The sequence below is a fragment of the Branchiostoma belcheri genome, unplaced genomic scaffold (genome assembly GCF_001625305.1).
Source record: "Branchiostoma belcheri isolate BF01 breed outbred unplaced genomic scaffold, Haploidv18h27 scaffold104, whole genome shotgun sequence".
NCBI lineage: Eukaryota > Metazoa > Chordata > Leptocardii > Amphioxiformes > Branchiostomatidae > Branchiostoma > Branchiostoma belcheri.
Window position 1 is genome coordinate 942634 of NW_017802425.1, and position 13207 is coordinate 955840.

Consider the following 13207-nt stretch of genomic DNA (forward strand, 5'->3'; position numbering starts at 1 on the left):
TCCACCGTGTGTGGGAGGAAGGCTTTGAAGCCGTATTTTTAATCTTAGAAACGAAAGTTGTTTTTGTCAAAGAAAAAACAGGTGGTAGCCATTCCATCATAGTATCCCCGGTATCTCTACGGTGCTAGGAGTGTTGCCCGTCCGCCCAGTCCCAGTAGCGCACGCTCCGGGTTTAACGGGATCGGATTCAATGAAAAAGGCTGCCAAGGGAAAAATATATATTATATAGGGTGATTATTGGGTCGGTAAAACACACTTAATAAACCGGACAGGGGAGAATGGTTACCATGCAGAAGTCAAAAGAATCAACTCCTTAATTATAATTTGAAACATAATTATTACATACAAAATTAACGTTAATTTTCTCCATTTTTAAGCACCAGGGTTATTTCATGTACATGTGTAAACAAAATATCTATCTAGTTCATCACGTCCATAACTGTCCAATGGAAAAGTGATCTGAATTCATTCGAAAAGTTTGTAGTTTTTTCTTGGATACCACACAAATGGGTTAGATTTTTCTACCCACTACATTTCTACTTACCACGTTACGTATTATTACGTTATAAGTTATTGCACATGGTCTAAAGTAAATCGATATGTAAAGTATACAGCACCACCTCTAAATAGTATGTAATCTTCGTTAATTCCCTTTCCACTGAAAGATGGGATTTTTTTCAATAGCCAGAAGACTGATGCACGTACGTAACGGCGTGTGTTTTGTTGTACTATCTTGTTCAATGTTGGACACAATAAACATTTGCATTTGAAATTAGAGTTCAACGACCTCACACCTTCGCCAAATGATGTTAACAGTGACGAATGTTGACGGATTATTAATGTTTATCATTGATTATGAACACAAGGTCCTCGTTTATCAGTTGATCATACCTTATGACAGTCTCATCCTATGAAAGAGGGCTATTCTAGAATTTCCAAAATATTATGCAAATGAGCTGATTTTGATAAGTTATGTTTAGTGATGTTCGCCTTCACCTAAGTTCCAAATGCCACAAGTATGAAATTCCATGCAGTTAGCAATATGGAATTATTGCCTTTTCTCATTTATTTGACAAATGCTCCTGCAGTTTCACGTCACTTCTTCCCTTGCCCAAGAGCTACTTAATCTCCAAGTAGATCATACGGTGGCAAGGCAGTATCCATTGTCCATAGGAGTGTCCATTAGTAGTAGTCCATTACCCATTTGGCTAATGGACACTCCTCTAGCCAATGGATACTGCCTTGTCACCATATGATCTGCTTGCAGATTGAGAGCTACCTACCATCCAAAATTCGTGACTGATCAAGCATGCCCAGATCACGAGATCACAAATCGGAACTTCAGCTGCAGTACCATAACGAGTAGCTAGGGGATCCAAAATCTAATCTTTCGTTCAACTACACCAAAACTTTTTCACGCCTTTTTGAATGACTCAGATTTTTGTATGCGTTCCTACATGTACCTCCTGCCTTTCCATGATATCGATCTGCACCATGTCCTGTCCGGACGTCCCTGCAAACCCGAGCAGCTGGGAGGTGAACTGCAGCCACACGTTCAAGTACAGGCAGTCCTCCTTGCGGTTTTTGTCATGTGGAAGGCAGGCCCACATGTTTCATTAGTCATAAAGTCTAACGCCTACGTCATCCGTTTTCTGTGCTCTCTGATGACCGCCTCATCATTGTGTGTGTTCGCTGTGGACGACTGTCTCATCATTTCAGCCTTCATGTGTAATATATGTGAGACGTGTATCATGCTAGTTTTATATTGTCTCGCCGATATTGTGGTTCTTGCATCTTATCCAATAGAGCCACAGCTATAGTGTGAACTAAAATATGCCATGGAAGATGAAGGTGAGAGGTAAAGAAACAGGTAAAGAGATCGCCATCTTTTTAATAATGACATCAATAGAAATCTGTACACTCTTCGTTGAGAAATATTTCAAATGAGTTTAATAAGCAACTCTCCGTTGGGAAATATTTCAAATAAGTTTGATAAACAATGTATACAGGGCACGCATTTAGTACACTTAGAGTTGGAATGCCTGCACACATATGCACAAGTGGCCAACTTTGGCTTCGATCGAGCTGAGACGTATTTCTAAATCATCAGTCACACAAGTTATCAGACATTCAAATGAACCGACTTTCTCTAAGGCTGACGTCTCATCTGACGTCTGTTACGACGGTTGATTTTTCTTCCGGGTCGCTTGATCCACTTCCGGTTCGGATGGCAGCAGTTGGGATGACGGGGAAGGCGATGGTCGGTGATGACGTCGGTGATGACGTTGGTGAGACGTCAGTGATGACGTCGGTGATGACGTCGGTGATGATGACGTCGTCGGTAGCAGGACGAATCTACGCAAACAGAAGAAGACCGGTGACACTGCTGAGGAGCAGGAGGATGGCGGGAAGGGTGGTGGTGGCGCTGCTAGCATCTGTGGCGGGGAAACAACACGGAGAAAAACAATTGACAGAAATTTGAACTAAGAACGTAAGCCAACAATCCTGACCACAACACAACCTTGCTACCATGGAGGGTAGTCTTTCCCTAACCTCCCTGCTTTACTGCTACTTACTGCTACTAAGTCATTAAACGTTACCTTATGTTGTAGATCAGGGTACTTTGAAATGTTTATTTTATAATCCAAAAGAGAAACCAGCTTACCTGTTTGTTCCTGCAGTTGCCAGAGGTACTCCCGCCAGAAGGCACAAGGCCTGGTCCTGGGCCACTGCGCAACTCGGACCGGCTGTGTGTCCAGCACGATGTAAGACTGGTCCGTCTGGTTGTAGGGTGGCCACGTCTCGGTCCCAGGATCATTGGGGTCCCTAGAGAAGAAATCGAGTTCTTTTGGACCAGAATGTTTGTACATTTTGACCCTGTGTTTCATCTATTGTGTATAATCTAACGATCTTATTTTCTCCCAGACCTTAACCAGAGTTAACCTTAACAATAGTCTATGAGCTCCTGGCCCTATGCCTAAATATGGTCACACTCCAATCATGGTAACACACACTGCTATAGTACATTACCTATAACACAGCCAAATAGTCCAAATAAAACCATTCTAAAAGCCTTTACCGAGAAAATGAAAAGAAAAAAAGCCTAGGGGTATTTGGCCACTGTACCCTAATGCCAAATTATATGTTAATGAAGAAATTGATTCCATTTAACGAAATGGCAGGAGGAGACGGAGAAGAAGAAACACGAGGGAACACAATAAGAAGCCATAATAAAAAAAATACCCTGTCTTCGCAAAGTTGGTCCAGAATCGCATCATTTTCCTCGACTGTCTATCTTCATCCTGGGTAAAATTCTCAGACGGATTCAGGGGCAAACCGAAGACCAAGGAGGAGGCGGAACTGTGCATTGCTCCAGTCCACGACGACGGTGGCAGATTTGATACGACGTGGTTAAACTGGTACATGTACACCTTCCCGCCGACACGAGCACGTGCAAGGCTGGCTTCTATCACCGGGCACTTGAAGGAGTAATCCCCGACCATGTTCTCCGCGGCGTCCCGGTACACTGCCGGGTTGTCCAGGCCTCGCCAGTCCGTGTACTCAAACGCCACGGCGTCGATTCCAAACTCATTCAGAGTCGGCAGGAGCGCTTGGATAGTTTTGATGTACTGGTTCTTGTTGATGAAACTGTCCGTTGAACGGTTGAAACCCAGCGATGTTTCCCTAGCTGTGAACAAAGAACCTTCATTGGTTGTGAAACCAGCCATGACGTCAACAGTGGGAGGGGGGCGTTCTTCGGCCATATCTGACGGGTGAGAGGGCAGAAAATTCGCATCAACCACCGGGGTAAAACCAAAATCCAAAAGAGCCTGTGGTTGGTTGTTCACAATGTCCTCCGCAGAACGACTTTGCAGACAGGCCACCATGTCCTGGACCTCGGGCTGCCGACAGCCCAGGGCGGAGCCGAGGGCGCGCCCTCGGGCCATGGCGGCGTCCCTCGGTGTAAGGGCCCAGTTGCAGAAGGCCGCTCCGCTCTGTAGAATGGCGCGCTGGTACAGACCACTGCTGGAGGGGGATAGGAGGTGGAAGTGGACACTGGCTGCTCCTGGACAGATAAGACGATGCATTATGGGAATGAAGACAACCGAACGGTGCACAGACCAATGACGTAACAGCTTTGGTCTTGATGCTAAAAAGACCCTAAAAGATATGCATCTCATGTGAATTTATAATTTATAATGCCAAGAGAAATCAAACCTGCACTTCTTCCGAAAATGGTCACCCTGTCCGGGTTCCCCCCGAACCTCTCTATGTTGTCCTGTACCCACTGTAAGGCCAGCTGCTGGTCCAGCAGTCCCATGTTCCCTGGGGCATCGTCCGTCCCGAGGGCCAGGAACCCCAGGGCCCCCAGCCGGTAATTCATGCTGACGACCAGAAGGTGTTCCGTGGCAGCCAGAAATTGTCCCGCCAAACCCCATTTGGTGGCAGAACCAGTTATGAACCCTCCCCCATGGATCCACACCATAACAGCGCCATCGTGCGGCTGAGAGGGAGACTGCCACACGTTCAGGTATAAGCAGTCCTCACTGCGGTTGTCCTCCTGTGGAATGTAAGTCTGTCAATGTATTTAAAGTCTAACGAATGAGCTAACCGCCCCGACCCCCGTCTGTCAACAGCACCTCTTCCCTTGATATATTACGCATAGCTCTGTCAACAACAAACAGTTGGGAGGATATGTCTTCACGTGCTCCGTTTAATAGTTGTGCGACTATCTTATTTCGTAAATCACATGGCATACCTCATCATCTTGAAGTTCCTGGTAACAATCCCTCGCCAGCACCGTCGCGTTGTAGACTCCTTGCCAAGGGTCGGGCGGGACCGGCGGTTTGAAGCGCAGCTCCCCTACAGGCGGCTTGGCGTAGGGAATCCCCAGGTAGGCGTTCACCTGTGTGCCCGACACGTCCAGGACGGTTCCCCGGACGGGGCCAGCCGTCAGAGTAACCGGTGGTGACAAACTAGAGACTTGAAATACTGCCACTAGAAGCGACAGTACCACAGATGTTGCTCTTGCCGCCATTGCTGATGCTATTCATAGCTTGTCCTTCAACTTACATACTACATCTGGACTTTGTTCGGTATTTGAATAAGAAACGTCATTGACTGACTGACCCTGGCTGACTGCCTATAGAAAATGTCAACAAAGTTATGCTGGTCTGGAGCAAACTACTTGTCAGTGACATGTTCATAGATACGCCTTATTGCAAGGACTGACGTTTCATTTGAGCTGTCTGCACAGTTAAATTGTTTCTTTTTACTCACCTCAAATATTACACATTTGCATACGTACTTTAACTTGTACCTTGGCGAATGTACCTGGATCGACCGTATTGTATATTGCCTCATGGCTTGTATTTTAACCGCTCAAACGGAAGGGCGACAATAACACCATTTAGTTTTCATCTGACAACAATGTGACGGAACCCAATGTGCGAGGCCGTGAAACTTTGTCGAATGCATATGCTTCATGTTTCATGCTTCACGACTTTCCTCACTCCATCCAGGTGTGAATGGGTACCTAACTTCGGTTGGGGAAAGTCGTATTGAGGTCACCTTGTGGCGCTGAATGGCAGCCGCACAAATCCTTGCGACAGCTCCACAAAAGTGTGTGGAGCAAATATGTTATATGTATCATGTGTATTATGTGATTTTTGTGATTATTGATTGATTTGTATCTGATTGTAAACCCATTGTAAACCCTGCATCAATTCAGGCTGCGATAAAAGGCTGCGATTGCACGGGTAATGTTTGACCAATAAACCATTTATTATATTTAATAATGACATCGGTAAGAATGTGTACACTCTTCGTCGGGAAATATTTCAATTAAATTTAATAAGCAACTCTTCGTTGTAAAATATTTCAATTAGATTTGACAGGAAATGTATACAGGGCACGCATTTAGTACGCTTAGAATTGGAAATCCTGCACATGTACACAAGTAGACACAAAAATCTCGACAAGTTAAATTGTCAACTCTGCTTTGAGCTCAGACGTATTTCTAAATCATCAGTCACAGAAGTTATCAAACAGACATTGAAATAAAACGACTTTCTCTAAGGCTGACGTCTCATCTGACGTCTGTTTCGACGGTTGATTTTTCTTCCGGTTCGCTTGATCCACTTCCGGTTCGGATGGCAGCGGTTGGGATGACGGGGAAGGCGATGACGTCGGCGATGACGTCGGTGATGACGTCGGTGATGACGTCGTCGGTAGCAGGACGGATCTACGCAAACAGAAGAAGACCGGTGACACTGCTGAGGAGCAGGAGGATGGCGGGAAGGGTGGTGGTGGCGCTGCTAGCATCTGTGGCGGGGAAACAACACGGGAAACGGCGTGAAAAGATTCAAGTTTCGTCCACAACGAGAAAGAGGCAGGAAACTACAGGAAGAAACATAGTGGTCGGCGTGAGAAGTGACAACATTGTCTCTGTACTGATCAGAGATTACGATAAACATTTAAAGAGATGACAAGTAGAGAAAATCATGGCGTTGCAATTAACCTGTCGCCATTATATACCTATTTGTTCTACCTTCTATGGCAGCTAGAGAACACAGTATATATCTATAAGCTGTGTTGTCAGGTATGAGTCGCACCTGGTCTCCAGTTCACGTCCCAGCCCGGCACGTCTCCATTCTCCCTGTTCTTCTCTTGCAGCCAGACGTACAGCGGCTGGAAGTACGCCTTCCAGGAATTCGCCAGCATCTTCCGCTGTCCCGTCATCGCCTCCATGGCTTCAGGCCACGGCCTGGACCGGCCCAGCCGCAACATGTTCCTGGAATTAACAACAAACAAAACAACACCGTTATCTGCTGCATAATTTTACTGGGCCAAGGAAGGGGAAGATTGCAGGAGCTCCAACCCTGCATAGTTTTCAGGCTAGTACCTATTATGGTACGTCGCTTAATAATTTCGGTTATTCCAATAAATCACCAAGTCGGATGCCCGATTTCTTGTTGTGAAAGAAATGGTGTGTAAGAAAAGTAATGTACTCACGCCAGCTTGGTCCCCGCGGCATGTGAGTTGTAGATGTCGCACTTGTAGAGCGGCTCGGTGATGCCAGCCTCGTCACACATCGCCTTCTGGAACTGGAACTCAATAATGGTCCGGGCGTAGTACCTGTGGATAACACACTCTCACTTCAGATCCGTACAGGGCTGGATAAAGTTGTAACGTGAAGACGACTATTTAAACGTGGATAAATGAGATAATAGCTTCGGTATATAACCTGGATGCCAGACTTTTTTTAGCTTCGCACGCTCTCTCAGTCTCTACCTTCTGTTGGAGCACGAAAGACCGTCAATGTTTACTGCACTAAGACGGGGGGGGGGCGATACTAAACGATTACCTACTACTTACAGCACACCTGAGAAGTGTGCGGATCTGTTATATATTAAAGATGTCTTTTGGAAGTTCAGCGAGTATATTCTACCTGTGTCCTGGATGGGGACGGCGCCGACTTCTTACCTACTATTACAGCAAACATACGAAATGCGTGCATGTGCCTGCTTTTTTGGAGAAGTTTGTTAATGTGTTAACAGGCTTTATTTAGTACTTTATCCTAGTCTCACCTGATCATGTCAAAGTCGTTGGCCACGTGGTAGATGGAGGTGATGTCCAGCTGGTCCTCCCCCCTCTCTACCGGCGGCACCACGCCCACTATCTCAGCCCTGCGGGAACCATGGTCAGTCAGGATCACACTACATTTAACTTTCAGACACACACACACAGTCACGCACACACACAAACACTGACATACACACCACATTTATCTACGTACTTCATCTCCCAGTATTTCTTGTTCCACTCGTTCTTGGGGATCTCGCCGCTGAAGACCCGCCAGCGCCACAGGTCCTGCACCAGGCTGAACGGCAGCGTCGCGATCATGTTCAGGCCCTGCAGCAGCAGGAAGTTGATGTCCGCATCTGGAACAGCAAAAGTAAGGTAGTCTGATCTTGAATACGTTCGATGATGCTATTGTAAATTCCTTTGCAATTGAGGGTGCAAATGTTACAGGCATCAACTTCCAGCATACGTCTAAAGCAAAGTAGTCCATCATCGGATTTAACAACGGTGTAAACAAGCACCGTGGCGAGAAGTCGTACTTAACAAGGAGCGACAAAGGGCTCCTGGTTACAGAAACATACGTTGAGATAGCTAGAATTTCCGTAGTTCAGGGAAATTCGGGTACAGTTTCGGAAATGTTTAAGATCGATTATTTTATTTCTGTACCTCAGAAATCAGAGAGCCAAAGGCTATCTCAAAAGAAATTCCCTATAAAACGGCGACGCCGAAAGCACATTCATGAAAACCCTCAGTATTTCCTAACTCGTGTAAAACTCCATTGCGTACCCGGATCGTCCGGCACGGTGTCCAGCAGCCCGATGGCGTGCAGGTGCTGCGGAGTAGCCGCGGACAAAGCCAACACCTCCCCAACAGCCTCGTGGAACGCGTCGTTCGCGCCGTCCCGAAAAACTAGCGGCAGGTGGGCGTACTGCATCTGGTACTGCGTGTGTCCCATCTCGTGGTGGATGGTGAGAAGGTCCTCCATGTCCACCTTCGTGCACATACGGATCCTGGAGAGGAGGGAAAATTGCATTTTTTCACATCAGCAATTATCCGTTACGTTATAAGATAACAAGATGCGGCGGACGTGTGCTTGTACGCCGCTAAAACTATCACGAAGCCACGTCCGTTATTTGTTCATTCAGTTGAGAAGATTGTTCGTCCGGGGAAATAAATAAAAACGATAGTATTAGGAAGTGGTATATGATAAGCAGAGTACTACCTAAGATGTTGATGGCGTGCAATTTGCAAACCGCCTTTCCGTCCCAAGACCGCTAAATTCGGAGAACACATGCACCATTATCCCCAAGATGCTCTCAGTTTTCCCGATTGAACGTCGTGCGTGCCCGGGCCCTTACTGAGGGTAGGTAAAAGGTCTACCTGAAGTCTTCTCCATCGTAGAAGTCCCAGGCGGTGGCGTGACAGGCGACCTCTCTGTCGGTGGGCCTCTGTAGCATGGACCGCTCAAAGAACCGGCTGGGCAGCGGCAGGAGGCCGAGAGACCCGAAAAACTCCTCCGACACTTCGTACATCCTCATGATGGTGTAGTTCTACACAAACGTGATAGAGGGCGTTGGCACTCCCAAGCATTGACAGAGAATCAATAGAAATTGTTTCAGTCCACATACATTGTATTATATGATAAACAGTACTGTTTTGCTGTGTTGCGGGTCGGGAAAATTTTTCTTTCAGTTTGGCAGTTTTCTTTTCAGCTATTAAAGCAGTAAACGTTAGACCTGACCTGTTCCAACATGGCGGGTGTGACGTCAAGACTCTCCTTGTCCGGGAAGGGGACCGTCAGACTGTACAGGTTTGTCCAGAAGCGCCCCCACATGTCACCTACAGAATTACGGCAGAAAACGTTGGTATAAACATAATGGCCCCATTTTGTATCATCAATATGTGGACAAAAACACAAAATGTCAGTGAAAATACTAGTATACCATTTTTTCAGACCAATTCACCAGGATTTCATTGCATGAATCCTACATTTTCATGCGAGGCCGATGGAGCGCCAAAATAACACGTTTAATATGTTCAGGATGTTTATTAAAGGTTGTAGTACATCTAGCTATAGTTCGATCTGTTACCTGACATTTTACATATGTTACATGACGTACGCTTACGGCATATTCCCATTTAGCATATTCTGTTGTAGTCTTTTTACGAGGGTCTCAGAAAGACTCGTCATCCTAACATAAAGCGGCCCTCATATGATCAGTCCTACCCAGCAGGTGTTCCGGAAGTGGTCCTCTCAGGTTGATCTTGTCGCCGTACACGTCATACAACTTCCGGCGTACGTAGGCGTGCAGCTGCAGGTAGAACGGCTTGACTTCCTCCCAGATATCCAACATGTCCTGTTCGAACGTGTCCGTCTCATACTTCCACCGCCACTGGTCACCGTAATCAGTGTACCCTACAGAGACACACCATGTATTATTCAATATTTAGAAAATGCTGAACAAAGTTAGAATTTTCCATCACAAGCGATGCGCACTCTACCGAGACGGGGGACGATACAGTCTTCCTTCTTACGATATTCTTACGGTTCCAGGTGTCAGGAGGGAGTAAATCAGTAATTCAGAAATAACGTCGAGGGATCGATTTAAAATCGGTAATAAAATCTGCTGACGTGACGTGACGTGACGTGATTTGAGACGCGTCAGGTGACGCACCGTTTGCTCGGGCGATCTGGTTCTTAAGGTCGACGTAGGTGACGTAATGCGGTCTGATGGCCTTACTGACGGCGTCACGCCAGCCGACCCACACCCACAACCGCTCCTCGTAGTCACGTGATGTCGCCATGATCTCCGTCAAACCTGTCACGACAGGAATAGATTGATATGACATATATGATTGGTTTTATTGCGGTCGGGCGTATCGATGATAACATACATTCATATAGTAGAAAGTTTGGTTTCATTATAGACCTATAAACAAATTTTGACTTTTCCCTCACAGGAAATCTACACCATATAGATTAAACTGTCACCTGACTGGGACGGGGGACACTACAGTCTTCCTGGCACGTAAGGCCTTGCTGTATACGTACAAAATATACATCCTGCGTGTTTAGCCTTTTGCCATCCTGCCTAACGTTGGCATTTCTAATACGGCTTTATTTTTAATTATCATCACTTTGTAATACAAACTTCCCCGGGAGAGAACAGTTTCAGCAGAACGCAAACCCACCCGGCTCCAGCTCTCGGCAGTTGTCCGGATCGTCCTGGTCGCACACCTGGCCGACGGCGTAGATCCGCCCCATCTCGGACAGCGTCTCCTGCAGCTGTACGGGTACAGGGGAACCGTTTTATGTCAGCGCTGTAATCGTTATCTACGTATACGGTGGCCCACAAGTACGCACCTGCGTCGTCTGCGCGAACACCTTGATGGGAAGTAATCGTCTCTCCCCGACAAAAACCCCGGCGGCAATTTCGGCCCTTGCCCTTGGCGGCAAAACTCGCGTCGCTCCCCGAATAAATTAACGCCGCCGCATCAGAAGTCTGCAAAGAAGGCTAACTCAATCTTGTATGGTGCACATTTGCATAATTAGTATCTGTTGATGTTCTGCCTGCCATAGGTTGCATACATTACATGTATGAAAGTAGTATAATGTAAAACACTGTAATCATAGAATTTCCTCATTAATTATGCAAATAAAGTCCTCATTTGCATAATTTGCATTTAATCATGTACATCTCTCTCTCAGCTACCTACACACCAAAAATTATGAAAATACGTTGTTCCTATCTGGACTTATTGGCTTTTAAACATTTCGCCAGAAAGTGCCCTGCAGTTCCAGAACAAGCTGCTAGGGGGACCAAACTCACACCACTAATTCCTGACAGGAAAAGCTATCTGTCACCAAATAAAAACATCAAGACCATAGCATGTTCAGGACAAAAGATACGAAAACCGGAAGTTCTGCTGCAGTACCAAGGTCATCCACCAGGAGGCCCATATTTGACCTTGACCTTCGTCTTCCTAAGACTTACCGACATACCAAATATCATCATAATCCATAAAGGCGTTCTGAAGTTATGCTGACCACAAAGTTGCGGAAACACACACAGACAGACACACACACAGACATACATACATACATACATACAGACAGACACGCCAAAAACAATACCTCCATTTTTCATGGAGGTAATAAGATAGCAGACGACAAAGAGAAGAAGAAGAAGGGAAGGGGGACAGAGGAGCTTCGATGAGAAATGAAAGAGGGGAGAAAAATTAGCTGAAGCTAAGCAAATGAAAAGACTAGAGAGATAGAAAAAGAAACTGACCCGTCGTGCCGTGTCCCCTTCTTGAGGCGCGCTCCCCAGAAAGTCGAACTCTCTGATGACGTCATCAGGGAAGCCTGTGGTGTTGAAGCTGGTCTTGTTGACGTAAGCCTCGGCCTCGAACTCCGTCAGCGCCAGACTTTTCTCCAGCTGCGGCAGGGAAAACGAGGAAGACCGTTAATGAATACAATCATCTTAAGCATCCAGGAGATATAATGGCATCTAGATATTTGTCATTATATTTATATATCTAGATGTCTTAAGACTTAGAAGATAACACATTTCATAATCTGAAGACACATACTATCTAAATCCGTCAAAACTGTGACGTACTCCACACCTATTGCTTTCGATGTGCCGTACTCCTGTTTCAAAACAAGTCTGTGGAAACTCATTACAATATTGAAATCGACTGTTTCTAAGTCCACCTTGTTGTTGTCGCTGTTCACTGCATCAGCTAGCATTCACACTTACAATAATCTACTTGTGTACAACTGTGTCAATCGCAAATGTACTTGTGTAGCAACCGTCTTGTAACTTCGGTGTAAACATACACTGTAGGCCAAAGGTCAATTGAACAGGGTCATGTCAGGTCACGAAGAACAATGCCTGACATCAGGTGACCAATCATCAGAAGCCAGTTTAACACAACCTGTAACGGGTACAGCGGAGTAATAGGTGACGTATTGTTGTGTGTCCACGCCTGTGTGTAAATATGGTTGCTTCAATACATAAAAAAATTCAACTTCGGGAGTAAAATTAAGCATATGCGCCAAATAGGAATAGAGGAGTAAAAACAAGCCAACTTCAAAAAGGTTTTTTCAACATTACCCATTTGTAACATCTCAATGGACATGCATGCAGAATGTATTCAATATAAACGAGATTGAGCCTATTTTCTCTGATATGTGGGACGACAGAGTGCATCTTAAAGCCTCTTCTAATACTAAAAAAAGTGAAAACTGCTCTGGTTGACTTTGATAGAACTGATGCGTGTCTTCGTGATAAACGAACCATTACCTTAACTTGGCCCGACATCACGACAGTACTCAGTCAACACTTCTGTTTGCTAAACCCTGAGTACACAAGCTGCAATTGCGACAAATGTTGCGAAGAGAGATTTCTCCCAGATGCGAGGTGAAGCTAGTCCTGTGGCAACATGGTTCATGTACCAAGTTGTGGCAGTAATGCCAGATGTAAAGTTCATAGTTTAATAGTGCCTCAGTATGTGAACAAACGTTTTGGACATGGTTTAATGAAGAAGTACAAAATGTAATCGTACGTGACATCACGTGGCTTCCCTTGTCAGTCTAGACGTCTTCATTATCACTCCT

At 45.7% G+C, this 13207-nt stretch overlaps 3 protein-coding genes across 4 annotated transcripts in view; all 3 read right to left on the reverse strand.

Annotated features, from left to right (window-relative positions):
• Positions 1-1929: 1929 nt before the first annotated feature.
• Positions 1930-4671, reverse strand: LOC109476946 (cholinesterase 2-like). Its single transcript, XM_019777968.1, has 4 exons — positions 4219-4671; positions 3244-4066; positions 2666-2826; positions 1930-2435 (listed from the first exon to the last, which is right to left on the reverse strand). The coding sequence occupies exons 1-4, from the start codon at positions 4484-4486 to the stop codon at positions 2356-2358; spliced, it is 1332 nt and encodes a 443-aa protein (XP_019633527.1). The 5' UTR covers positions 4487-4671; the 3' UTR covers positions 1930-2355.
• A 58-nt stretch (positions 4672-4729) lies between these two features.
• LOC109475872 (acetylcholinesterase-like) lies at positions 4730-5038 on the reverse strand. The gene has a single exon (XM_019776683.1). The coding sequence runs from the start codon at positions 5036-5038 to the stop codon at positions 4730-4732; it is 309 nt and encodes a 102-aa protein (XP_019632242.1).
• A 735-nt stretch (positions 5039-5773) lies between these two features.
• The window catches only part of LOC109476928 (angiotensin-converting enzyme 2-like), an 11025-nt gene continuing 3591 nt past the window's right edge, over positions 5774-13207 (reverse strand). Inside the window, exons 2-13 of one of the 2 annotated variants that reach the window (XM_019777956.1) lie at positions 11877-12023; positions 10777-10870; positions 10260-10403; positions 9812-10000; positions 9326-9423; positions 8965-9134; positions 8371-8594; positions 7799-7943; positions 7590-7688; positions 7015-7137; positions 6615-6793; positions 5774-6324 (exon numbers count right to left, since the gene is read on the reverse strand). In XM_019777956.1, the coding sequence (XP_019633515.1) occupies positions 6245-6324; positions 6615-6793; positions 7015-7137; positions 7590-7688; positions 7799-7943; positions 8371-8594; positions 8965-9134; positions 9326-9423; positions 9812-10000; positions 10260-10403; positions 10777-10870; positions 11877-12023 (1692 nt within the window). In that variant the 3' untranslated portion in view covers positions 5774-6244. The remainder of the gene's footprint in view (positions 6325-6614; positions 6794-7014; positions 7138-7589; positions 7689-7798; positions 7944-8370; positions 8595-8964; positions 9135-9325; positions 9424-9811; positions 10001-10259; positions 10404-10776; positions 10871-11876; positions 12024-13207) is intronic. The other variant, XM_019777948.1, reaches the window with a different exon arrangement.

Excerpts from the sequence above, each read along its gene's own strand:
- LOC109476946 (XM_019777968.1), bottom strand. The coding sequence starts at position 4,486 with ATGGTGTGGATCCATGGGGGAGGGTTCATAACTGGTTCTGCCACCAAA. Across the intron at positions 4,067-4,218 it reads CATTTTCGGAAGAAGTGCAG|GAGCAGCCAGTGTCCACTTC; the intron begins GTTTGATTTCTC and ends TTATCTGTCCAG. Across the intron at positions 2,436-2,665 it reads GCAACTGCAGGAACAAACAG|ATGCTAGCAGCGCCACCACC; the intron begins GTAAGCTGGTTT and ends TCCCCGCCACAG.
- LOC109475872 (XM_019776683.1), bottom strand. The coding sequence starts at position 5,038 with ATGGCGGCAAGAGCAACATCTGTGGTACTGTCGCTTCTAGTGGCAGTA.